The following is a 27,888-nucleotide window of genomic DNA, read 5'->3' on the forward strand; positions in this document are numbered from 1 at the left end:
CCTCATTTAAGCTTTAGTTCCCTCTGCCCCTGAAATCTTGACATTGACCGAAATGTGAATGTGATTAAACCACTAGCAAACACACACTGGAAACCAGTAAGAGACATACATTTCTTTCCATCAAAGACATACAATCCTAGACAATAGCTATTTTATAAACACTATTTCATCACAACCTGATGTGAATGGATATTGAGAAAATAAAAATCTACCCATATGTCACAATATGTAAAACTAAATACTGGAGTCCTTCTAAAATTATTCCTATTTCAACAAAAAGTAGATCACACTCCTCTTCTTACTGAGGTCTAAAAATAGATTTCTTTTTGTGAACAGCTTTTGAATGCAAATACAATAAGCAAAGGAAAATGTACCCGTGAAAAGAAAACAAACAGACATTTCAGAATTGTTTCAAAATCTAACAAGTGGCCACCTCCCTCCAGAGCAGCTGCTGTCTCCATATTCCTTGTGCATTACATGACAATAAAGCATATGGTGGTGAGAGCTGGCAAGTAGCACTTCCTTTCCTGTGGTGCTTCAGCTCAAAATCTATATGCCAAAACTAGTCTCCTTGCAGATTGCTCTTGACAATCCTTTGCAGAAGCTGCTGGCTTTTAAAACTTCCTACTGTGCTGTATCTAAATTTATCTCTTGCTGAAATCTGCAGTTTACAGTATCTGGAAAACAATTAAAAGGACAACCCAAAGGAGTTACTTTTGAATAATTAACTAGGAACAACTTCATTGCCTCCTTGGAGAATCATACAATCATAGCATCACAGAATGGTTTGGGTTGGAAGGGACCTTGAAGATCATCCAGTTCCACCCCCTGCATGGGCAGGGACACCTCCCACCAGCCCAGGCTGCTCCAAGCCCCATCCAACCTGCCCTTCAACACTGCCAGGGACGGGGCAGCCACAGCTTCCCTGGGCAACCTGGGCCATGGTCTCACCATCCTCACAGTAAAGAATTTCCTCCTAATGTCTAAGCTAAATCTCTCCTTGTCCAGTTCTGATCCATCACCTTGTCCTCTCACTCCATGCCCTTGCAAAAAGCCCCTCCCCAGCTTTCCTGCAGCCCCTTCAGGCACTGGAAGGTACTATGAGGTCTCCTCAGAGCCTTCTCTTTTCCAGACTGAACACCCCAACTCTCTGAAAACCCTTGCACAACATATGAGAGAAAGCCTTTGAACTGTGATTTGTGAATAGGAACTAATTCTGTTTTGAATGCAGTTGTTTCTCCAGAGCTCTGTGACAGAGCTTTTGCCAGTCACAAGACAGGTACACACTGCATCAGCTTCTCCAAGGAAGAGACTGATCCAGTCACTTCCCTTCAGTAACAACTTCCCACTGAGCCTCACGTTTTCAAATGTTTCTTCCAAAGCTTTATATTATTTATGTATAATAATATTTCAATTGCAAGTAAATATTCGCGTGTAAAACAAAGCGCAGACTTATTACAGCTATCAAATCCATATAGGTTTCTAGGTCAAAGTACAGCTGTATTATTACAGCTTAAAAATACCAGTCCAAAAGCTAGTATTGACCTAATACTGAATTTGGATTGCAAAAGAAATGTTCAGAATTAGTTCACTAGAAAATAATTTACTAATAAACGTTAAGAAGGAGAAAAAGATACAATTGTGGGTGGAACTTAAAAGAGGTGCTTCAACTTTTTCCCTAGATGGGGAAATTACAATGCTTCCATTTTTACCATAACCCTGTACTAAATAAACCTCATTTTTCTCATTGTCACTTTTGATGTGAAAAGACCAGGCAAGAAGATCCACGTAGTCTTTCCAAATGAAAACGTTAGTATTTCGAGTATTATCTGAAGTATTTGTTTTATGTTATTCTACTACTCCTTTAGGATAATGATGACTCCAAACAGACCTTGCTAAAGCAAAAAATCTAAATTTGCTAGAATATTATATCCATATTAAACGTTCCATTTCAATCCTGTTCACAGCAGGCAGACAGGAAAAAAATGCTATTTAAATTACCAAAAAAATTCCATTTTACATTTTTTTTTACTCAAAAAAGATGAAATTAACCAGGATGAGCAGGAACTTTGTATATCTAAACATGCTATATACAAAAATTTAAAAACTGAAGAAGGAAGAATGCTGTTTGAACAATGTGATACTTTTATTTTTAATTCCTAAGACTTTAAAAAGAGCTACTAAAGGCTATAGTACTATGAAATTCAGAGATAGCCTCACATTAAATAATTTGAGTCAACGGTTTAACAGAAAACACCTAAAACACAATAAATGTAGTAAGTTTTAATCATCAAATGCATCAGCTTTTTTAGATATGGGTTTATTCAGCTGGCTTCAAGCTAAACCAAGTCATATTTTCTGACTTTTATCTTTGAGAAAACTTAAAAATCCAAGGAGTTCTTTTTAGCCAAGGACTGGGAATCCTGACCTTTGCCTGAGTAAAATTTTCAGTTATAAAATGGGAAATGGTTTCAAAAGATTTGTTGGAAATAAGGAAGCAGTAACACTAGCCATCAGCTGCTCTGGTTTTCATTTATGATTTCTGTGGGATCCTGTTGATGACACAAAAGTTCAACAGCAAACTTTCTGTCTTATAGTGTGACCACCTCCACAGGTCCTTCACCCCAGCTATACTCTGGAGTCCAGTTGCCAAACACCAGAAGCAAATTTGCTTTATCATCTTCTTTTGATCTTCACCATCTGTTCTAAGAGTATTTATTGTTTTCCAGCTGTACCAACCCCTGCATAACTGCACAGGATTGCACGTCCCTGCATAAGAATGCAACAGAAACTTTGCTGAAGCTTGTCTGGAAACAGGCTGGGTTTGATATGCAAAGAATCTCTTACAGAATTTTTTTCCCCACTTCCAGTTACTGTTTAGAAAGCCTACTTAATAATACTATCTGACTTTTCCCAAACAATACTGTGGACCTTTCCTTTGGTTTTACCGATCTTCTGTCAACATTATACCTGCAAGATTATCTACTGCTTACTTTCTGGGCAAACCACAACTGGCATAGTAATAATACACATGACTAGGATAATACTAATTAAGCAAACTCCAAATATCTTATTAGAGTTCTTAAAAATAATCTTTTTGGAGATTAAGAAAAATAAATCAGCATTCTAAAAATATATTCAACTACAAATACCTGGCATCAGCTCTACACTGCTAAAATGTTATTAATTTACTGCCTAAGGTCTTGTCTTTATTTAGGAATAACAATTATATCTTGTGCAGGTTCCCATCTTTGCTACCCTTAAGGACACAGCTAGAATAATCCTGTCGACTTGACTGATGAAGGACACGATTTGTCCTCAGATGGTTTAGTATTTTAAGTAGTTTTTCATGTTAGTGATGAACAAGTTACCTCCGCTTCATGCAGAGCACAGAAGCAACATGCTTTCTGATAACATCCATGCTATTTTACAACTCAGAACCAACACTACAAGGTATGATGCTGCCTAAATTAAGTCAAATTCAAAAGTCAGACTGAATTGGGGTCAGCATAAGGGATTGAAAAAAACAGTCAACGTGGAGCTGATTGTGTAATCATTTTGGCATCAGAAGCAGCAGACTGCATTAACCTCACATCCCGTCCTGATCTCACACACTGGATTTGAAGATCCCAACATATAAAAGTTTAAAGGTTGGAAGAGGGGTTTTATAGCTAGGCAGATGCTGAGTAGCTCAACAGAGCTGTTCCCAATCACTTCTATTATGCCTGTTCATCAGAAAGTAAAATTTATCTCCTTTTTACCTTCAGAGAATGAAAAAATGTGACACACTGAACTGATACAGATCTCTTCCTTGACTCTATTTGAAACTCAAGCAAAGCATTTCAATTCCAAAGAACTTCCCTTAAGGATGGTGAGCTTCTAAATTCCTGACTTTGATCAGTTTGTTCCATAATGCATCACTTTTTGGGTCCCATGATTACACATTCAGCATTTCAGAGCCCTGTGCTGCACATGTATTTGGAATTTGGCTCTAAATCATAAAACAAAACACATTTGGGAAGCCTTTGCTAAATGCTGTACATGCTCCAGGAACAGAGAGTGGCTGTATTTCCTAAATATGATGGGAGTTACGCTTCCTGTGGAACGTATCACTGCCACACAGTGCTGTACAGGAGCCAGAAGTATCCTGTAGGGCGGCATACACAGTGTGTGGGGAATGCTAGTACAGCTCACCTGAAAGAAAAAAGTTATAGGCTTAAACAAGCAATATGTTTGTGAAGAGTTTCTGACAGAGAGGAGACTTGTGGGAACAGAGACATTCACCTCTAATGGTGGCTTGGGGACTATCAGCAGCACGTTTTGTAGGAAAAAGAATCAGACAGGAACAATCAGACAGGAATGTTTTTCCCCTTTATTGGCAAGTTTCTCCCTATTTCTTTAATTCCTACGTCATTAACACACTTAAATGTCTCTATCACAGACAAGACACAGAGTGTTTGAATTAAAAATTAGTGGAAAGCACAAGACTCAGAAAAAAACCCCATAAGTTTACACAGAAGTGCATTGGTAGTCAAGTACATCAGCAGTGTTCCCTAGCACAAAACATTAGGAGGAAATTCTGTAGTGTGAGGGTGGTGAGACCCTGGCTCAGGTTGCCCAGAGAAGCTGTGGCTGCCCCATCCCTGGCAGTGTTGAAGGGCAGGTTGGATGCTTGGAGCAACCTGGGCTGGTGGGAGGTGTCCCTGCCCATGCAGGGGGTTGGGACTGGATGATCTTTAAGGTCCCTTCCAACCGAAACCATTCTATGAAAACAGGACTAAAAGAAAGGAGAATGTAGAGAGGGAAATAATAAATGCATCACATAAATAAACAGATGAAATTTCACCATTACTGCCCTGTACTGATGTGCGTCCCATATTTCTGTTCTGAGAAGACAGGAAAAGGGGATATGACAGCAAATTCCTTTTGCTTCCTGTTAGCTAGAAAACCCTAATATTCACAGCAGCTCCATTTCTTGGGAAAATGTGCACCAAATAAGTCCCCTCAAGTTCTCTCTGTTTACTCAAGGCACCAGCAGACACCTTCATAAGCCTCTCAGGATCAAGGCAATCTATTCCAAATCCTGGCTGATGGGCACTACCGGGTCAGCCAGTCTGACCTAGACAACCTCAAGCAAAGGCACCTCAAATGCCTCCCAGCACTCAAGAGATAGGAAATCTGAAGACTAAAATCAGAAATGTAAAAAGCAACATCGTTTAATAATGAAGGGACACATGATGAAGCTGTTACTAGTGGCTAGTGAGGCTCTTCTCACTGCCTAGGTGGTGAAAGCAGGCAGCAGCCTCACAGCACTCACAGTGAAACTGGGCCATTCAACCATCACATCTGCTCAGACTCCCTAAGAAACTGGTAACAGGAATTTTTTGACTCATTACTGCACTGAGTGTAAGAAACAATGTATTTGTACAGTAGCCAGAACGATGGAATTATTAGGTACAATTGGCATAATTCGATCTGCCACAACAGTTGGAGGATATTCAAATCCAGGCTTCCTGCACCAGATTAGCTCTTATACAGGGTAATTATTTAATTTTTAAGAGGATAATTATTTAAATATTTTTTTTTCTATTCTCTGAAGACAGACCTGAAAATGATGCAGCAATCTATTTAATCAAGGCAATGCTGTGGTACCGTGTAATTCTCATTGCTAGCACTTGAGATGGGATACAAATTTATTCAGCTATAACATTACAGAAACCCAGCGTATTTCAGCACCTCTTGTTGCCTCAAATAACAGCAAGGCAATAATAATGTAAAAAGGGGCCAGCTGTAATTATGTAATGCATCAGTGTGACATTTCCTATCAACATGGCAAAGCTAAGAGAGCAGCAGTGATGTGGCTCAGTGAATATGGACTCATGCTTGCTTCAGCTCACGTAACAGGAACAAGGAAAAAAATTCTATCCATAAATTCCCCCAAGAGTGATTATGAAAGTAGATGAAATCATGCATGAAGAACAGCCTGAAAGGCTGGTGTGACAGTCTCCACTTCCTCTCTCATGGACTGCTACCTATTTTTGCATTCAAAGAGGGCTAATACTTAGCCCTTAATTTTCATAGCAAATAATTGTGTTACCCTTTTTAGCTTGAAGGACAAATTTACCTCTGATTCATTCGAATAATGAAAGGATAAGGCCAAGAAGTAACATCACAAACATGAGAACTCTTTCTTCTTCTCACTAGTTAAAGGTAAAGGACAGGTATGTCAGTCCTGTACACATTTGTTACAGAATGACAATGTAGTTGAGGCTGGCAGGCACCAGCCTCTCTCTTCTGGAAGACCATCTAAGCCCAGTGCCCTGGCTGGAGCAGGTCCAGCCACAGCAGGTTGCTCAGGGCTGTGTCCAGTTGGGTTCTGAATAGCTCCAGGGAGGAGATCCACAACAACTCCAGGCAACCTGTGCCAGTGTTTGGCCACCCTCACAGTAAAACATGTTTTATGTTTAGATGGAAATTCCTGAGTTTCAGTTTGCTCCCACTGCCTTCTTGCCTTTCACCGGGCACCACTTAAGAGTCCTGCCCCATCTTCTTTATTCCATCCCATCAGGTACTTACACACAAAAGGTCCCCCCCTGGACTTTCTGTTTCCCAGGCTGAACAATCCCAGTTTTCCCACTTGCATGTCAGACGCCCCATCATCCAGCTCATTAATGAAACAGAACTGGCCCCATTATTGATCACTGGGATCCACCATCAATGATCAGCTTCCAGCTGGACTTGGTTGCAGCAGCCCCCAGAGACCAGCAGTTTCCATCCACCTCACTGTCCACTTTTCTAGTCCATACTTTTGCAGCTTCTCAATTCACTCTCAAAACCAGAGGACTCAATACATGTCTGTAAAAATACAGACAAAACATTTATCCTGTCTGTGCATAAACTTTCAGACATGCAAAATGTTGACACGTATGAGCAATTTCCACTAGTCACATGAGAATATTACTCCTAGATATAAAAAAAAACTCGTTAGAACAAAAATTGTTATTTCCTTTAGCTGCACAATGAAAGAAAAAGTGGGATAGCTATAGTAGAAGTAACATTTTAGGTAGCTGAGAAAGCTAAATTTAGCTACATTTACCTATGTAATGAATTTTACTGGGCCCAGAGCAAGGATTTATGATTTCAAATTTCAAAAACAGTCACTGATAACTTCTTAAAATTAACAACACCTTTTCATAGTCCTGCATATGTAGCTGAACAGTATTTATTCTAAGGAGCCAAACAATGACATGTATATTTATACATTACAGTTCATTAGCAACTTCATAATCAAAAGATGTGCCACATGAGATATTCCTTCTCATCTGCCAGTCCATTTTGGTTCTCTAATTTGAAATGTTTCTTTCGGTAAAAAGCAGACTACATTTCAAGATTAAAATAATTCACATAGAAGGTTGGATGTTGTTTAATTTGAAAAATAAAAATAGATATTTAAAATCTCTCCATTCCTCAAATGGCAGCGACTCATGGCTGACTTTAAACTGAGGGCCATTAATACAGCACATTACATTGTGAAGAACAAACCCTGCCTTGATATGACACTACTGATTAATCACACTATGATCAGGATACTCCAGCCTTAGTGTTTCCAGAGTAGAATAAACTGAATTTTACAGACACAGATTTTTCTCCACATGTTCTTCAGAAGAGTCTTGGTATTTTTATTACACTGTAAGATGTTATTCATCTCTATGCAAGGCACTTCCTGTTGGCATTGATCAAAACCAACCATATATTCCATTATAATGTATCATTTAACATCTATTTGGCTCTCAAATTCTGACGCATTTTGTTTCCAAATTTGGACACTAAAAATCTCCACTCTTGTCCTTTTGTACAGCCCCGTTCTCAGGGAACTGGCAATTGTTAAGATTTATACTAGTGCCATTCCAGCTTTTTTTTTAAGTGTAAAAAGAACTGTTGACAAGTAACCTATATAATCAAAATAATTAGACACAGCAATTGTTATTAACTTACTTTAATTAACAACCAATTTACTTTAAATACAGTCTAAGCACAAGGCTTCAGATAAAGCCAGCTAGCAAGAAAGAAGCTTAAGCATGTTTCTCCCCTACTACCAATCACTTAAGAACACAGACCAGAGTGACAAATGTGCCATTTCTATATCAAATTGATTAAAACTAAGAACAGATTAACAGGCTTTATAGCTTTCTGATAATTTGTTCCATGTATTTGGCAAAAGCTTGCTATATTTTCATGAATGACAAATAAGCTGAACATTTTTCTTTAAGTGCGAAAGAGAAATTAGACTTAATTGCAGAACTGTAATTGGTACCTCCATAACGACAACCCAAACATCTGCTACCTTGTTTCAGAGCTATTAAACTCAGGTTTTACTGCATGCTGATATGAGACTGGCTTCTGAGTGTTGCAGACACAGAAAACAGAGGAGATGAAGTGCCTGATGCTGATCTGATCAGGTAGTGAAAATTCAATTTCAAGGCAACGTCTGAAGTTTAAAAGTATTTCCAGATTAGAACCAGTGCTAGAGATTGACATGTTTCTGCCTGCATTAATGCAACCCTTTTAGGGCTGAAACCTCATCTTTTAGATTTGAGGAAACAGAGGTGTATTTTATTTAGTTACAGCAGTGATCTCATGAGCAAAAGGGTGGACTGTTCAGTGGATAAGGAACTGGCTGGATGGTCACATCCAGAGGGTCGTGGTCAATGGCTCAATGTCCAGATGGAAAACGGTGACAAGTGGTGTCCCTCAGGGCTCAGTGCTGGGCCCAGTGCTGTTTAGTATCTTCATCAACAATATTGACAGCAGCACTGAGAGCACCCTCAGCAAGTTTGCTGATGACACCAAGCTGGGTAGAGAGGTCAGTATGCCAGAGGGACAGGATGCCATCCAGAGGGACCTGGGCAAGCTGGGGAAGTGGGCCCAGGTGAACCTCATGAGGTTCAACAAGGCCAAGGGCAGGGTCCTGCACCTGGGCTGAGGTAACCCCAGATATGAACACAGGCTGGGGGAGGTGACACTTGAGAGCAGCCCTGTGGGAAAGGACCTGGGGGTCCTAGTGGATCAAAAGCTGGAGATGAGCCACCAAGGTGCAGTTGCAGCCCAGAAGGCCAAGTCCATTCTGGGCTGCATCAAAACAAGTGTGGCCAGCAGATGGAGAGAGGTGATTCTGCCCCTCTGCGCTGCCCTGGTGAGACCTCACCTGGAGCACTGTGTCCAGCTCTGGAGCCCCCAGCACAAGAAGGATGTGGAGCTGTTGGAGCATGTCCAGAGAAGGGCCATGAAAATGATCTGAGGGCTGGAGCAGCTCTGTGATGAGGACAGGCAGAGGGAGCTGGGGTTGTTCAGTCTGGAGAAGAGAAGGCTCAGGGGGGATCTCACAGTGGCCTTCCAGTACCTGAAGGGGCTACAGGAAAGCTGGGGAGGTGCTTTTTACAGGGGCTTGCAGTGAGAGGACAAGGGGGAACGGTTTTAAGCTGAAAGAAGAGAGATTTAGGTTAGAGATCAGGTATAAATTCTTCAGTGTAAGGGTGGTGAGACACTGGAACAGGCTGCCCAGGGATGCTCTGGGGGCTCCATCCCTGGAGGTGTCCAAGGGCAGGTTGGATGGGGCTCTGAGCAGCCTGTTCTAGTGGGAGGTGTCCCTGCCCATGCAGGGGAGTGGGAACTTGATGATCCTTAAGGTCCCTTCCAACTAAAAAAATTATGTGATTCTGTGAATTGTACTTTTGGAAAATGCCCTTTGAGTCACTCTAACACATACTAGACTCATCTATAAACAGCTTTCTCCCTAGCATCTCAAGCCTTTTTCTCATCAAGGCTGCCTGTGAAAACCTTATTAAATGTTTCTGAACACATCAACATTCCAGTTAAACACTTCTACTCACTTTCCCTTAAACAGTTAACTGTTAATCAATATGAATCATGCTTTTTAGAAACGTCTCCACTGGCAGTGCAATCCATCATGCATGATTTCTACAAGCCATTGTACATGAATCCCAGCCACCAAGCTGTGAAAGGCACACTATCTGTTCCGTGATACCTAAATATAACCACTCTCCTCTAATTTTATAACCTTCTCTACATTTTTACTAATTAGATCTGGAAATCCAGTTGTGCACTGTAGGTATTAAACCATCACTTTAGGCTCATGAGTTGGGACAAAAAAAACCAAACCAGAGCCCCTGTGATAATGACCATAGGTACAGGAATTTTATCACCACATTAAATACCAGAAAATGCATGGCCTTTATACATGCCCATCAAACCCCTTAATTTCAACAAAAGAAGTAATACTTACAGATAGCTGATCTGTGCATACAGCTCTATTTGCAGAAAACTTATCAACAACTTTGGATTTTCTATTTTTCTACTCTACATATCTCAGGAAAATTAAATTTCTGGAAAGACCAAACCAAAGCAAAAAACATAATCGTTCTTAATACTCCCTGCCCTTCTGGCTGCAGCATGATCACAAACAATTTGTATAGTTTAAATAGCTACATTTAGTAAGTGCCAAGCAAATCTAGCCACATGAAATGTAAAAGGAAGTTTCTTTCACTTGACTTAAGCTACTGATTATAGCCCATCATAATAATAGATCTCCTCTGTTAACAGTACTCATTTCCAGAGTAGGAAAAGGGTCCTTCAAGCACCCAGTTTCTAAATGAGTCTAAACACATTAACAGCAGCTATTTCACTTATCATACAAAATGTATTCCTCTTCAAATCTATACCAGCACATACCAGCTGAAATTATTTTTAAATTGGTTTTGGTTAGATAGGGATTGCTGTTTTGGGAGGAAAATGCATGAGCTCAAGTGCATATAACATGTTAGAGCAATGTTTATCTAATGTTTTCTCAGGGGGATTTTTTTGCATGATTAGTGGGGTCATGTTTGAGATGCATTATAAATTCAGTCCTCTAGCCAGTCCCTCTTGTCAGGATACTAAGAATGATGGCTTTGCTGGGCAGAACAGCAGACTGTGAGACTGCAGCCAATTCTTATCTGATTATTCATTCAGAAGGAAATGGGATAGACATGATGGAGAGGTTGAACATCCTGTCCTTTACAGGAAAATTCTCCCAGAAAAACTTGCCTCTCACCACTGTCAATTCTTCTCCTTTGGATTGAAGGAAAGGTAACTTCATTCTCTGAATTCCACTTAAATAAACACAGACAAGTAATTATGGCAGAAGAAATACACAGTGGAACTTTTTAATACGGCCAATACTTTCATTCATTATTACCATGAGGTACATCTACTGCTCAACACTCGTGTTTAGTCTAGAGAAGAAAAGACAGAGAATGTTATTGACGTATATAAATATCTGAAGGGTGGATGTCAAGAAGAAGGGGCCAGTCTCTTTTCAGTCACGCCCTGTGATAGGACAAGGGGCAATGGATGCAAAGTAGAACACAGGAAGTTCCACAGCATGAGGAAAAACTTCTTTACTGTGAGGGTTATGGAGCCCTGGGACAGGTTGCCCAGAGAGGTTGTGGAGTTTCCTTCTCTGGAGACTTTCAAGACCCACCTGGATGCATTTCTGAGTGAGCTGCCCTACATTCTGTGGTGGTCCTGCTCTGGCAGGTGGGTTGGACTTTATGATCTCCAGAGGTCCCTTCCAATCCCTAACAATCTGTGATTCTCCAATCTCTTCCATGATGCTAAGGAACAGTATTGCTTTGACTACATTAAAATACTCTAACAACCTTTGCTTTGAAAACTTTCTGATTCTTCTACTAGACTCTAGCTGGGAGAAGGATTTTGTGTAATGGATGCCTTCCGCCGTCAAGGTCTGATGTCCCTGAAAAATCAGATCATGCACTTTTGAGAAGTCAGTGCCCCGTGCAGTTTTCTCAGAATCTGTGGCTGCAATCCCTCAAAATCCCATCCACTCTAGAGGTTTTTTCCCCCTTATCTGGCACCATCTCCAAAAGCAGAAAGGCCATCAGTTTTGGACACCTTCCCACACTCACTTGTAAATAACACAGAAATATGATTGACTGGAACGCAGAGAAGCCAAGAGCTTCACATACAAGAAGAGAAAACTAGAAGCTTGAAAGAAAAATCAGTAGTGGGGTCTACCTGCAGAAGAAAGTACGAACTAGAATTTGAAGCATAGTTTTAAACTTACTGTATACTTAATAAAATTTTCTAGGACTAGCTGTAACTCAAAAGAAAAATAATATTTTGCTTCCAGTAACAGCAACATAATAAATCTTATTAAGTGCAATTTAATTCACAAAGACCAGCAATGGTCTTTTTCAAAGTCTTTTTCAAGCCTGTAAAGGAAGTCCTGCACATTTATTGCTCTAATATTAGCAAGATATTTGCTGTCATATTCATGACCTTTTGTAATTCAGGCACTGCAGTAGTTGAGGATTTTTTGGGTTGAGTTGTGTTTTTTTTTTCCCCAGATTAAAAAACCACATAGGAGTCCTGAGAGTAAAAAGACAACTTACTGAAAACTATATATTATTTAATTATCTAACACGTATCTGAAAGAAAATCAATGTTGTATTTCACTGTGAGGTGATTCACCCATGGCTTTGTTTTCTAATAAGCCTGCTTGTGTATCCTTGTTTGATTACAAAACCACTACCATTTTCTATAAAATCAGTATTGAATTATCACATTTGAAATTATTATCTTCCTGCTCTTGATGATAGAAAACAAAAAGAAAACCTACACTAAAACAGATGTGCCTGAAGTAAGTGGTTTACACCCACTCACATAAAACAAAAGCTCCCTTCAGGAAAATATGTTCCCCAATAACCTCCCCTTCAAAGTGTTAACTAAATTCTAATCAGCTCCAAAGTGTGATGACTTTATCTCACTAGGGTATCATTGGCATGAAAAGAAGTACAGATAAAAAACATACATTGTGCCAACATTTTTCTTTTTTTTAAAAAAAAAGGTCCTAGAAATGATCAGACAACAATAAGCAATATTTACTCATCAAGATGAAAACACTTTGGAATACCTTGCAGGATACATTGACTTTTAAAGCCTGCATCCATCAACAGACATATCTGGGAGCAGCTGACAGTTATCCCTGTAAGTGAATCATCTTATGCCACTACAAGAAGAGTGGAAACCAAGAACACGAAAGGAAGATAAATAACATAAAAGAAAATCCTATGCAAGGTAACAGGAAAAATGTTGTTGCATCATAGCAAGTTGAAAACCTAATACACTCATTTTCATATGAGCAAGCAGGGGGGGGGAAAGGCTTATGTGGTGCATGTCATTATGGTAACAAAAAGCTTCCAAGTGAGTGTGAGTCCTGTTTATAATCTTGCAGTCATTATTTATTCCAACAGGAATAAATGGAATCTGCCTTCACAGTTTGGTAACTGCAAGAAGGGCAGTATGAAGGAGGTTATTATTACCTTCTTTTCTGTCACATGAAGGAAGAAAAGAAAGACGTATAATTTACCTTGATCATAAACTTCTAGTTTGGGAATTGTTTGTCATGCTACACTTTGCAGTGCAAGATTATTTTTTTTAATCCATCTTCTCTTCCTATGTTCACTTGTGGCTGAGGCAGGACCATCACCCCTTTCTTTGACAGAAAAGTAGACCAGGAACTAAGGGAAAGAGTTGTCTGGAGCTGCAGTGCTCCTGTTTGCTGTTTAATGAGAACTTCAGTGAAAGAACCAGCTCTATCTGAGCACGTTTCTCTCACCTTCTCTACCTACTACAGTTCTGCCTTACTGTGGGGAAACCTGCCTTGCTTCTGACAACTTGGCTGCTAAGGAGAATACCCAACTGTCCAGAGAGTGAGACGTGAACAGCAGATCTGCAGGATGGCCCTGCTCCAACCTCTGCTCACTAATCCCTCTTGGCTTAGCTAAATCCACCCCACAGACAACTGCTGAGAAGCTTTCTGGGCAGCTGATGCTGTCCTATCCCTCACATACAACTCTCAAAAAAGGAGACTTTATTAAGAAAAAGCTTTTTGCTAGCAAGACAAAGCCCCTTTACCCAGATGGCAGAAAGCACAGGACTGGGATAACAACATCTCCTATGCTTTACATGTTCAAGTAGCCTTTTCTAAACACAGTTATTTCAATTATTAACTCAGCAGCTAATTTGGTGAGAAAAGCCATATTTTTATCCCTTATTATATAAAACTTCAATGGCAAGTGATGTGTGAAGATCATCACTCTCTGCTAATTACCATTCTTAGACACAGAGACAATTACCCACATGATCTATTATCTCTAATAATTATTATTTACACAATAAATAATACACAGACTATAGGTTATTTTTTTCCTGCCTAGCTCCTTCTGAAAAAATGTGTACCAAGGACTTTATGAACAAGGTTTAAAGAAAATATTGTTGGGATTTTTTTTCTGGGGGGGGGGCAATGATTGTCTTACTTGTATATAGAAAGACATTTTTGACCAGCATTGTCTGGTCCTATCTATAACGTCTATCTATGTTACACTGCTGTGAAACACTCTGGGAACAAAATACAGAAATTACACATTTACCTATAATGGCAGCAATTTTACCTATGAAGTAAAAACTCTTACAAAATACACAGATTTTTATAAATTAGTCCAATCACATTTTAATTTAACAAAATAATTTTTTAATTTTAAATGGATCAAATGCACCATTTAGCTGGAGACTCAGAAGTGCTCCAGACAATATTTTAGTGCCATCCCCTGAGCACTTCAAAACCAAAAGCATATACAATTTTCACAAATTCCCATTACCAAACTAATTTTCTGGAAGCAGCCAATAAGACTTTCAGTGCCATCCTCAAGTTGCTTGACTCATAAGACAGCCTTAGTGACCTAAATCCAACTCTACTGAGCTGGAACATGCCACCCTGAAATTCATGCATTGATTTTCTGCATGATTTTCTGTAAAGCAGATCTTCCCGTGTTTCTCCTCCTATTGTATATTTAGTAACTTATTGTGTCCCTAAGACTGCAGAACACAAACTGTAAAACATGAAGCAGGGCTTCAGGAGTCCATACAAACCCACTTGCTCTTTTTCAGGCAGTGAACAATTAGTGCCTTTGAATTCCAAAGCCAGGTGACAGTGACAACAACTGGTCCAGCATCATTGCATGGGCTAAGTTGCAAAAAATTAATCCCAGGTATGTTTCTCACTGTTTACTGACTTCCAGGATATTATGTAAGGATAAAACCTTCCCCAGATCTATCCTTACATGAAATGGCTGAAACAGCACTTCTCCTCCCAGTCCTTCTCAACCCTAAAACACAAGTTACTGAAACCTTAACACATTATCTAAAGGTCAAACTTATTTTTGAGCACTGCCTGGAAGAAAGCAAGCAGAAGTAGCAAAACCATCAGAAAGGATGTTCTTTGCTCAGACTGTCACCAAAACTGACTCAAAGCATTCTGTTCCATGACGACTAGTGCAAACCTCCCTCTGGACAAAGCCCACAACTCTGTGTGGAGGAAAGATGAGGCAGTCCCATAGGGAGAGCTGCACGGGGGGAAAGGGGGGCACACTGTGAGGAGCTCTGCTGCTCCCAGCTTATCACCATCTTCCCTCCTTACATTCCAGTCTTCCCTTTTTCCTCCCTCCATGTGCCCTTAACTGTGACATTCTGCTTTATGGATTTCTTGCCCTTCTTCCCCAAAGCTGACCTGCCTTCCCGTAGGCCAGGCAGCCTGGGCTGACAAGCAGGCTGTCTCTCTGATAAATGACTGCTCTTTTTCACAGACTTCAAGTCAGCAACTGCAGCTGCCAGTTATCTTTGCAGTTTAACATTAATGGTAGGGAACTATAGAAGGAATATAAGAGAATTTTGGCCAGGCCATTTACTTAGGCTGTCATTGAATGTTACAATAAATAAAATTTTCCTTACTCTATCCTTATTAATTTTTTTTACCACCTCTGTCCCCATTTCTGTCCTCATTCTGTGTGTGTTTTCACTGCGTTTTGTTGGGGGTTTTTTAAGTTAGAACACTGCAAATATATTCCTCACAAATAAGAATCACCCTTCACCTGGCTACTACATCCCTGTTTTTGACACCCACAGTGGATTTTGGTCTATTCCTGTACAATGTAATTTCTTCTTCTGTTTCTCAGCTATTATAGATTACCTCCCTGCTCTGCCAGCCTCCTTCCACCCCTTTCCTCCAAGAAAGTCTTCTAATATTCTGCAGCAGCCCATCAGGGAAAAGAACTCTTCATTTGTAACAATAAAATTCTAAGCCAAAATCTCTCAATCTGCTTCAGTATAAAGTTAGAATTTTTGTGCCACTTTATTAAAATAAGATCTTTCATTATATATTCAGGAAAAAGTAACTCCACAAAGCAAGAAGGTGAATTAACACCTTATTTCTCTCCTATGTGGCAGCTCCATCCTACTGCCACATACCCCACAGCCAGCCTGTGTCCTCAGCAGCTCCTCCCACAGAGGGGACCCACTGCTCCTCCTTGTGGGGGGTTATTTGGGGCCCTCACAGGCATCCCTGCAGCCTTGTGAGAAGAGGCTCAAGATCCTCATCTAGGGCTGTGTTAGGAGTGTGGTTGGAATTCGGGTGCTGGGAGCCACCTTTGCTACTTCACTAGTATCTTGGAGAGATGTTCTGGTGTCACATGCAGGTGTACTTCTGCCATCCCATAAACTGGTAACATCACTTTATTTGCTCTGGATGCAATAAAATGTCTTCATTCTTTTTATTATTGTTTGCCCTTCATTCACTATTTCTGCTTTTATCAGACTTCTATCAGCATTTTTGTTCCACAACTTGTGTAAGGTCCCATTCCTTACGTGACTATCATTTCCCACCATGCAGACCAACGTATGTTTACCTCATCTCCTAAGCTGGCAGAAGGTGCAGAAGGGAGTGAATGTTTTGCACATTTTTCTGACATCTTTTTCCCTTTGAGATCCTCAGCTAAAGGATGCTGCTGCACTGTGCCACATAGTGTGCAAATGCAGTGAATGACACTCTAGATTGCTGGAACTGAAAGCAGCCATCCTGATGCAGATCCAGACATTCATCTAACACAGGCATAAGTAGCTTTTTTGCTCCCTAGGCACCTCTCAAGTACCAAATGAAATGCCTGTGTTAGAGCCTCACAATAATAAGTTCAGCTGGGTCTTTTCCACTGGTGCTGAAAAAACACTCAACTAAATACTAACTGTGATCTCTTCTTAATAAGAGCACATTATTCCCACCCAGCAAGCACAGCATCTATGCCCTCCAACAGTTCTCAGGAAATAAGAAGACTTTTCTAATTCAAACTGAATTTATGCAAGCAGGAGCCCAATGGAAGAGTGGCAATCACTAGTTTTGGCACTTAGAGTCTCTATGTCATTATTGCTCCATGATACTCAAGATCAATGTACTTCTGCCCCAAATGCAATAAAGTATTCCCAAAATGCAAATTTTGTTTTCAGAGTAAGAGATGCTTTACAACCCTCACCACAGCTCACATGCAAAAATGTATTCAGACTTGGGTGTGGGAAAGGCATCCAAAACATGAATACTGGAAAAGAAAGGTTTTCTGGAGAACAGCTTCACACAAGCAGTATAAAAGTGCCATTAATGTTGCTCTGATGCTAATGGAATGCAAAATCAGCTCACCCAGGAACTTAATCGTTGGAAAGCATGAAAAAGAACTACATTTAATGATGCTATTGTTCAGTTGGAATAATTTGTGTTTAATTTCTCAGGGAAATTAAAATCTTTTATCCCAAGAAGTGATATTATTTTCTTTTTATATTTTTATCAATGGTCCAATTGCCCCTTAATCAAAAGACAATGCAAGAGGGAATTTTTCTCATTCAGCAGAGCATCTTGACTAATTTTATAGTCCCATATGTGATCACTCTGAACAGAAGTTCATACAAAGCACAATTTACAGCATATGCATAACTGGATAACTAAAAATAGAACATGTAGAATTCAATCTTAGCAATAAAACACTTATACACCCTTTGGGTTCGAGCTGATTTTCACAATTTGATTAAATATGCTCTAAGAATGAGTGCACAAGTAAACATGCAGTATTAGCAGCTAGAAAAATCATTCTGTACACTCCATCCTGAAAACAACTCCCCTATGTATTTTTTTACTGTATTAATTTATGACTAAAAATGAATGAGAGCTATGAAACAATAAGTTGTATCTTTCAGCTTAAGCTTCTTATAAACAAGGAATACAATGAACTCCTCTGACATTGGAGTTATTTCTGTGCATCCACACTTGATCTCTGATGCTGCTATACAAGCTAAGAAGTGGTGTGATCTGCAGCCAGAGCAAAGGTGACTTCTGGAGGATTTTGCCCATCTACCAGTTTTACAGAAAATCAGTCTCTGTGGAAAGCTAAAGCAGAACTGAAATGCTTAAATATTGACTCTTTTTAATAGGCTAATTTAAATTAATTTCTATTTCATAGCTAATTTCAACAAGAAGTAATGAAGTCAAACCAGAGGAAAAAAAAATAAATAAAAAATTTCAAAATGGTATTGAGATCAAAGTGAAATTTTAGAACTACTATTGGCCAGAAATTTTTCAAATGAAACCAAAACCGCAAGAGAAAGATAGAAGATTAAACTTAGTATTACAGTACCAGTAATACCCCAGTACCTCTCTGGGAAGTTTCCTGCCTTCCCATGCCTTACTCAGAAACCTGAAACCTTCCTGAGATTCTGAGAGGGTGAACTGGTGTGGGAGTGGAACAGAAACACTTTGTTACTGTGTTTGATCTCAAGCATTCAAAATAAACAGCAAAGCACAGAACAAATGAAGACCAGATGCAACTGAGTCTTGCTCTGCCAGTTACAACCGACTTCACTACCAGACCAACCTGCCACACTGTTTCTTAGGAATGAGGAAGACTCTACCAACATTAGTAACATTCCCTCAAAGCCCTCCCAAAGTCATCAGCTAGGACTGATGCTGGTGACTAGCATCAGCAGTTATACAAACATAAATGTATACAGCTACTTACTATATCCTTCATCCCAAAGGCCTTGTCCCAATCCCAGCCTGTGTGCTGAGGATGAGTTTGAGTCTATTTCTCTTTCTACAGAAGCACTTCACCTTACTTATGCTGTAACAATATGAAAATAACTAAGATGTATGTTCCTTCCCCCAACAGCCAAATGTTACACTCATTTTTGAAAGCCTGATGTACCCAGCAATAGTAAAATATTCTTGCTAATTTACAGTATGCAAATTAGATTCCAAAAAGGCATTGCCATAAAATATCCACGCTGAGTTATTACCCAACATCTACACCTGAGAATGGAAGGCCCATCCTTCATTGCAGCTAACCTGGCTGATTGTGACCGGGACAGATCAGAGGACAAGGACTAAGTCCCAGGATTGTGTGGGAAACTGGTGCTACTAGTTGGATGCTTACAGGTGAAACGGGTACATAGCTGAGCAAGCTCTGCTCTTCCAGACTATCTGAATTTGTAGTCAAAAGGGCCTCCAGCCTCCTCTGACTAGAGCGGTTTGTCAGCACACCAGAAGGTGCACTTCCATTGCTGGCTGATTGCAGCTGGAAGGTGGAAACTAACAGTGTCTTTCTGAGCAGACAAAGGCTTTGCATGATTCCGTCCCCTCTTGAAGGATGTGGCTCACCTGCCTCAGGGGCTGGCTCTTCCCACATTTCCCTCTCCTGAGAGCTTTCAGCAAGCACAGGGTGAGTGCCCAGGAGCATGGGATTGTCTGAAAGGTGCCTGAGCTGGGCCTTGACTTCAGACACTAACCCTGGCTAAACAATCCTTGGGAGCACTCATGTCAAAGATACCTTCACCACAAACATGCTTTGCATTTCTGCATCAAGTTTCTCTAAACATTCCGTATCCAAGTGTTGATTGTTTTTAATGTCCAGATCTTTACACAGCAAGAATTAAAGGAACAACGTATGCTCCAGCACTCAGCAGTATTGCACCAATTGTGATTCTGTTTTGAAAGACTACTTCTAAAACAAACATGAAGTGCATGCAAGACTATTACACAGCTCAGCACATAAAAAGGACAATACATAAATTCATAAATTAAAATAAATGTATTTGTTCTGCAATATTAAGGTTAAGCTTGACCTTTGAAAGAAGAGATCTACTGGAATTGCAGAAGTTTTCAGCATCTTAATTAGCTCTGTGCAGAAGAATCTAATGCCACAAGCAAACACGTTATTTCCATTTTGCCCTCTGTTACAGAATGAATAAAATATTTCTGGATGTAATTCACTTGAAACCAGAATGAATAAAGATCACTAACCTCGCCAATTCAGCCAATGCAATTTGTCCTACTTGAGAATTAATTCAAAGTTCTTAAGAGACACAAATAATTTTACACATATGAAGTCTCAGTGAAAACTAGTCATGTTAGCAAATTTAACTTCCCTGAAACTGGGCCATCCTAATCTAACAACAGCAGGAGTTTTAAAAACGTAGCACAGTCTTGCACTTACAAGTACATACCTTTCCTAAAAAGAAAGATATGAAATACATAGTTTTTACAGCACCTGTTCTCATTTTGAGGACTTCAACAGTACTCAGCACTTCCTAACCAACAACAGGATGTTGAAAAAAAAAATATATATATAACTTCTGCTGCTGTGCTTCATTTAATTGACAGGAAAAGGCTGCTTACCAGAATTTTTGTAGTATAAGCACTGTTGATAGCAATGGCATTAACCAGCAACTCCAGGGTTTTGGCAGGTACAGAGTCTGGGTCAGGGATCTCTTTGTAGTGGACATCCCCAACGTAGGCCTGGACAACTGTCATCCTGTTGGTGGTGAGTGTCCCTGTTTTGTCAGAGCAGATGGCTGTAGCATTACCCATTGTTTCACAAGCATCTAAGTGGCGGACCAGATTGTTGTCCTTCATCATTTTCTGAGAAAAAAAAAACCAAACAACACAATCAAAAACCTTCAGGATTTGCTTCGACAAGTTTTTAACATCGGTTATAAAAAAAAACCACAAACACACACCAAAAAAAGCCTGTATATAGTCTTGTTCGTTAGACCATCATGTTCACTAAACTAGAGCATTAACTGGGGCCAACAACCTAAGCCCTAGTTACAGACAAGCAGGCAGCAACCATCCCTGAAACAATCTGCCTTTTGATAAACTGATATAGTTCCGTAATTTCTGCAGTACATACACATGCTAAGGAACAGCTAGAACAGCAATTACCTAAGGAAACTGAAGATAACAGGAGTTTTTAAACAGTGTAATTATAGCAAATATTAGACTTTAAAAAAAAACTCCTTCCAGTGCCAGGAATTTATCTTGCAGCACATAAAGGAGCTACTCATGTTGGGAAAGAAAGAAAACCTAACAAACCAAAAAACCTCACACCCACAAAAATCCACCAGAGCACTCTGCTCCATAGAGCAAATTTTTCACAAAATTGCAGTCATCCTGGAAACACATCTTGTCCTTGGTTTTAGGTTTTCAAGTTTCAAACAATCCTGTGCCCATTCACCTGACCTTTACTTGGCAGACCCTACCTGATACTCACAAGGCAGAGCAGCACCAGTTGTGCATGAAGCTGCACTACAGATTGATACTGCAAATACAGATACACATGTTGGATGAAGGACATAAGGGGAACATGAAAATATTTTACAGGCAGCTACAGTCTTCATTAGCAAAATCCCATGCTTGAAATCTGCTCATTTTTCCTAATAATGATGATGTTTGACTATCTATTAATCAAGCTATTCACTCCTAATGTTCATATGTTAATTTTTTTACGCATTAAATGGAAATAAACTTTACAAAAATTCACCCAAGATTCCCAAAACCTTTAAAGAAGGCCCATCTAATGAAATTGCTAAAACAATCAGAGAAAACTCAATAAATAATGGAGTAATCCAAAGCTCCAGGATTTTAATGCTCTTTAATTTCCTAACAGAAGCATTTACATCAGATACAAACAATTGCAAACACATTTAAGAAAAGTACATGAAAGCTCCAGCTCAATTTTTGTTGCAAAGCATTCCTGGATAGTTCAAATCCGTGTCAAAACTTTGTCTTCAGATACTCTTGTGCAATAGTACAAAGTTATTTGCTATCAAAAGACTGGACTATACTAATAGTAAATTCTGCTCAGCCAACTCCTGGAAACCTTGCAAGCTAAGTAGCTATTTCAGTTGTTTGGTATTCCTGCAGTGTGTATTTTTAAAGATATGTATTAGAATATATAGATATATATTTGCATTTTTATTAGAAATACTTTCAAAGTAAAGCAAAGTTTCACTTTAATGAAATGTCACTCTCTTTTTCTGCACATTAATTCATCACACCTGAGAAAACCTGGAGAATAACTTACTAGCAAACTTAACTGAACAGCATTTTTCTCCTCTAGCTCCTTTTAGTGTTTCTTACCTTCACAGAATAAGCCAGAGAAATAGTGACAGCAAGTGGAAGTCCCTCAGGAACAGCAACCACAAGTACAGTAACACCAATAATGAAGAATTTCACAAAATACTGAACATAGATAGGAGTGCACTCAGGCAACCACTGTTTCTTGTTGACCACAAAGGTGTCAATGGCAAAATATAGTACCAAAATTATTACAGTGATAGCAGACATCACCAAACCTGAAAATAGAAATAATCAGTTACTATAAAACAAAACACAATTAAAAACAAGTGCAATTCAAAACTGACATTTGAATACATGAAATTATTTTATTACTCTACATGACATTTTTTTTCCCAGTACCAATAATAAGGATAATTATGCATTATAAAATGTAGAAAAAATATTACTATATTACTTCTACAACGGCCATACATTCACTGAATTCTACAGAACAGCTGAATCATACTGCATTCATTTTTAAGCACCACCTTCCTGCTGCTTTTAAAACACCTCAGTCAACATGAGTTCTGCTGTTGCTTAAGTTTTTTTCAATTTAGTACATTACTTCGCCTGCTACAACATTTATCTGTCCTTTCAGCCTCCACCTTCTACAAATTACTAGTCTATACACATTCAAACACTCATATTTTAGTTTTAAATAAGCTTAACTTAAGAGGTTTGGGAAAAGGAATCTCCTGTAGTTTATGTTGCCGTATAAAATATTTTAGAAAAGGCCAACTGATGTGTCTGAGTGCAATGAGGCAATACTGCAGAAATGTTCACAGAACAGTTCTGAATGTTTGCTGTTTGTTTTTATTTTGAAACTGTGATGAATATTAGTGTTCAAGGTTTCCTTTTTCAAAGGGACATATACAAACAGTGCATACTTTTATGAGGAGAGGCTGAAAGGAGGTACCACACTGATGGTATAGCACAAGAAACACTAGTAAGTATTTCACAGAATTCACAAAAGATCCCAAGGATTTAAAAGGCTCTCCCCATGACACAGACTTTGCTAAGATAGAACTTTTCCTCCACAATTTTATTCCTGGATTTGAGTATACAAATAAAAACTCCATAAGAACATCTCTTTTGCCTTGCTATGATTCCTGCTTATATGAAGCAGTTAAGCCTGCATTTCAAAACAAATTCATTTCTCACTCATGAGATCATACAGTAGAAGGGGAATGCTGTGAATTTCATGTATTGACTGAAGTTAAGAAAAAGGTAACTAAGCTGAAAGATGCTGAAGTTGACAGGGAACAGATGAGTCAGGGAGACAGCTAAATGCCAGAGGATAAAGGAAAATCCATAGAAAATATTGTACAGGCAAATACTCATGACAACACCAGGCATCCCTATAGACTGCCCAATGACAAAGAAAAACCAAATGAGGCAATGATTAATTTAATTCATTTTACTTGCCACAGTATGGTTAGAAATCCCTATACAATTACTTTAAAAGTGATGTTCACATGGCTGCTGAAATACCAAAGAGAGCAATAATCAGAAGGCAATGTAGAAAGGTACTTAATCTAAGAAATTAATGATCAAGAGAAATGAAGTGGTTTTGTATCAGTGCTCACTGTTGTACAACTAGCAACCAAGCAGAGAAGCTTGAGGAATATGAAACTGGGCAAAACACGGAACTGAATTTTAAGAGGTGATAACCATAGATTCTGCATCATGGACTGGTCAGGCAAAGAAACAGAAGTGGCAGCTCAGGGTGATCAACTAATTCCTCAAGAAGGAATTAAAGGGAATAGCAGGGGTAAAAATCAGACTGGTAAAGAAGCACAAAGGAGATGGAACAGAGGTAAAGTTAGGAATCTGTTGTAGGGCCCCAGCCAAGATTCTGGATAGAGATCAAGATCTCTTTAATACCACCAGAAAAAAAAAAAAAAAAACCTAATGAGCTTTATGTCATTGTGAAAGATTTTAACTTTGTACATATTTTCACATTCTACCTACACGATGGAGAAGTGCTGCTTATAGCAGTAGGAGCCAGATGGTAGTGGATGCAAAAGTCAACAGATGTGTCAGACTGGGGAGAAGGCAGGAACATGGATATTAAGAAAGAACAGCATGATTTCAGAATCCTGGTTTTGGAAGAGGAAACTACTGTGTGAGTGGTATCCTGAGATGATAGTAGAGATTCTGAAACTGCATACTCAGAAGTTCTAAGGGGAGAGGAAATTAAAGATGTAATTACTGCACTTGGGAATATTGCCTATGAGAAAAGCTGCATTTCATTTTGATTCAAATATTCATTGCGATCCGAGTTGCCCAAAGCTTCCAGTTTCTTGACAGCCAAGGCTGAGTTTTAGAAGAATAAAAGAACTTCAATGCCACGCAGTATTATGATGACCTATTTCTAAACAATGCAGTAAAAAAGGCCTATCCCTTTAAAGAATCCTTTGTTTTAAAACCCTTTGTTGTCAGTATAACACACTGCTGTTTGGTCAGTTATCCAGTCATACCTGCTTTGCCAATCTGGACTGCCAGCTTGGTCAGCTTTCCCTGAAGAACAGATTTTTCCTTCTTGTGCATGTTGGATTTCTTCTTGTCCTTGTCATCTCCCTCTCCCCCTTCTGCACTCTTCAGTGGCTGCATCTCCATGGCAGCAGCCCCATCCTGCTGCTTGGCTAATAATGCAGAACAAAACTGTTACTCCAAAACTATTATTAATTGGTTTTATCCTAGTGTTGATACTTACTGAATTCAACCAGCAGCACCCGTGGCAGCAGCTGACTGCAACACAGATGACTGTGACTGTGCACAGAATTACACCTCTCTGCCATGGCAGAGAGATGGCCCTGTGAGACCCACTGGGGTTCTGCAGGGACACAGATGTACAAGCACACTCATGTGCACTCCATACATCTGGGGATATGTAAAGCAGTTTGTCAAATACCATTAAAACCCTTGCTTTTTATTTGCTTATTTACTTTTTTAAACCACCAATGACACTCTGTGCTATACACATATATATCACTTAATGTCTTGTAGATTACTTGGCAAGTACCAGCACGTCAGCAGTGCAGGATTTCCTAGAATAGCAGATCTCAAATGCTCTGGCAAATAGATGGTGCATATATCTCTGCATTTTTAAATGTCTGACAGAGAACAATGCACCCTGATCATAAGACTTTTAATGGAGACATTTTAAAGGCAGAGTGGCTCCATGGATGACCCATGCACCACTTCTCTTGACCACACGAACACCCCAGTGACCAGTGGACCACACGTTGTGAACCACTATTCTAGATAATGCCAGGCTTCAAAAGTTTCCTTCGCATTCAGCTTTCAAGCAACCCATCAGGTCAGATGGTGATAGCATCACCATTCTCCCATAAAAAATTTAAAGGCTAAACCATCCTTTCTTGAAAGAATGCTAATATAAGGAAACTTCATTTCAGTATCAAAGAGAAAGGCATGTTTTTACAAAGCAATGACATTCCAGTTTATATATGTGTATGTGTCTGGTTTGTATTGAACACAGACTAAAGGAAATTAAATAGAATGAGATGAAACAGCTTTGCTTTCACGTTTGTGAAGAGTTGTACAAAACCATGCTTATTTGACCAGGAAATCTAATTTTTATAACCTTAAAACCTACTCATTTAATGTAATTTTATTTAATAGTTTTGTACCATCAAAACTGAGTTTATCTATTAATTTCTGATCCACCTACCTTTGCAATCTTTAAAATTATATGAGAAGAGAAAGTTACAGTTTAATTTACTTACTTGGCATAGCCCAAAGAAATCATGATAGCTGTGTCTCATATAATAAAAAGGGAACCATGACTTTGCTTCAGAGAAAGCAAAATATTTATATCAATTTCTTCCTGAAAGTGTACATTAAACTGCTAAGATTCTTAATATTCCTGTTATTTACCCTTATAATACACTTCTACAGGGCTAAATAACCTCTGGGCTTTAAAATTTCCTTTGGTTATGGCTTTACCTCTCCCTGCAAATGAAAAGAGGTCCGTACAACACCACTGAACACCAAAGATGACAAGACATATAAAAAATAGGGGTGCAAATTCACTGACACTACAAGGCATACATAACTTGCACAAGAAAAATGGAATCAAACGAACTTTGTAACATGAAAGTATCAGCCAAAAATACTTTATTAGAAATACTGATCTTCTCCTAACCTAAATATCTGATACATCAAAATTGTGTATGTTAGAATTTCTTTAGTAGGATTTTTTGCTGGGTTTGGTTGTTTGGGTTTTTTTTAACAATCCCTTTGAACAGTAGGGGCCATTTTTACACACAGGCACAAACCACAGATTTTTTTTTTAAATTATTATTATTTTTTTTAACAGGATTTAACTACATGCTAAAAATAAAATCCACAACCTCCTTAATATGAAAGAAGATTACCTTTGTTCTGGCTGTTCTCCATATTCCCATCCTGCATTTTGCCTAAATGATGAAAAATTTCAACAGACAACAGACAGTAAACAATCTTCACCCAAGACAGAATGTGAAAATGGGAATTCAAATAAAAAGGGCAAACAAAAGTAATGAGTATGTTACAGATACTTATTTGTGATCAGTAGCCTTTGTTATAATACTTGTACTTAGAAGCATGGACAACTTAGCTGGACATATTCAAGGAACTGCAGTTCAAGTTCAAAGTTGTAACGTGAAATATTAAATATCAGCACATAATTTTGAGCAACTCACGTAAGTGTAGAGGGTGAAACTAATAAAGAGTCCATTGGAAAGCAGAACTTGAAGAATATTCCTGAACTGAAATTTGAAAGAGGTGGGATGTGAAAAACAATAGGTATAACTTTGGCACACGCCAGTATAAACCGTTACTTTCTGAATGTATTTTAGGAAATTAGAACAAAATATAAGTGTTAATAAATATAAATACATGAAAATGTTAATCAGGTATGATTTTAAATTCTAGCTTCCTCACTTGGTTGCATTATTTAGCAAGCTACTCCTGTAAATGAGTGCCAAGTGATCATCCCATATTTAGATTTATAAAGCTAATTTGCCAAATGCATCTATAATTTCCAGTTTAGTATTTTAGCTACACACAGTCTTAAAAAAGTCCTTTTTTTAAAAAAAAAAAAAACAAAACCCTGAAAATACACTATTTAAAGGTGTGTATGAAATAAAAATGGCAAAACACAAGCTACAGTGTACAAAACTTTGGTCTCAGAATAGCCAGTAAACAATTTCAAATGTATCAAAAATGTCTTGGCAGGATCCTTTATGAAGCTTTCACAGTGAGATATGACTTCAGCTGTTGTAAAAGACTCCTTGAGTTTTAAAAATAGTACATTCAGAATGGATGATACCCTCTTTTTGTTGTTATGCATAATGCACAATAAAAAAAAAACAATGTTAAGGAAAACTGATAATTAAAACACCTTTACAGGTTTTTTGACACATTCCAAAGAGGGATGTATCATTAGAGTTTATAAAAGATAGGACAGCATTTAAGTCTGACTTCCTGCAACAATACAGCTGGTACTGACATGCACAAAAAAGCAGCAGAGATTATGC

At 38.8% G+C, this 27,888-nt stretch overlaps 1 protein-coding gene across 13 annotated transcripts in view; it reads right to left on the reverse strand.

The window, feature by feature from the left end:
* The window catches only part of ATP2B2 (ATPase plasma membrane Ca2+ transporting 2), a 409,447-nt gene that overhangs the window by 53,314 nt on the left and 328,245 nt on the right, over positions 1 to 27,888 (reverse strand). For 11 of the 13 annotated variants that reach the window (XM_051627773.1, XM_051627775.1, XM_051627771.1 and 8 more), the window contains 4 exons: positions 26,746 to 26,787; positions 24,826 to 24,990; positions 22,367 to 22,581; positions 20,624 to 20,866 (listed from right to left, as the gene is read on the reverse strand). In XM_051627773.1, the coding sequence (XP_051483733.1) occupies positions 20,624 to 20,866; positions 22,367 to 22,581; positions 24,826 to 24,990; positions 26,746 to 26,787 (665 nt within the window). The remainder of the gene's footprint in view (positions 1 to 20,623; positions 20,867 to 22,366; positions 22,582 to 24,825; positions 24,991 to 26,745; positions 26,788 to 27,888) is intronic. The other 2 variants (XM_051627780.1, XM_051627783.1) reach the window with 1 other exon arrangement.

Source organism: Apus apus, chromosome 9 (assembly GCF_020740795.1).
Source record: "Apus apus isolate bApuApu2 chromosome 9, bApuApu2.pri.cur, whole genome shotgun sequence".
NCBI lineage: Eukaryota > Metazoa > Chordata > Aves > Apodiformes > Apodidae > Apus > Apus apus.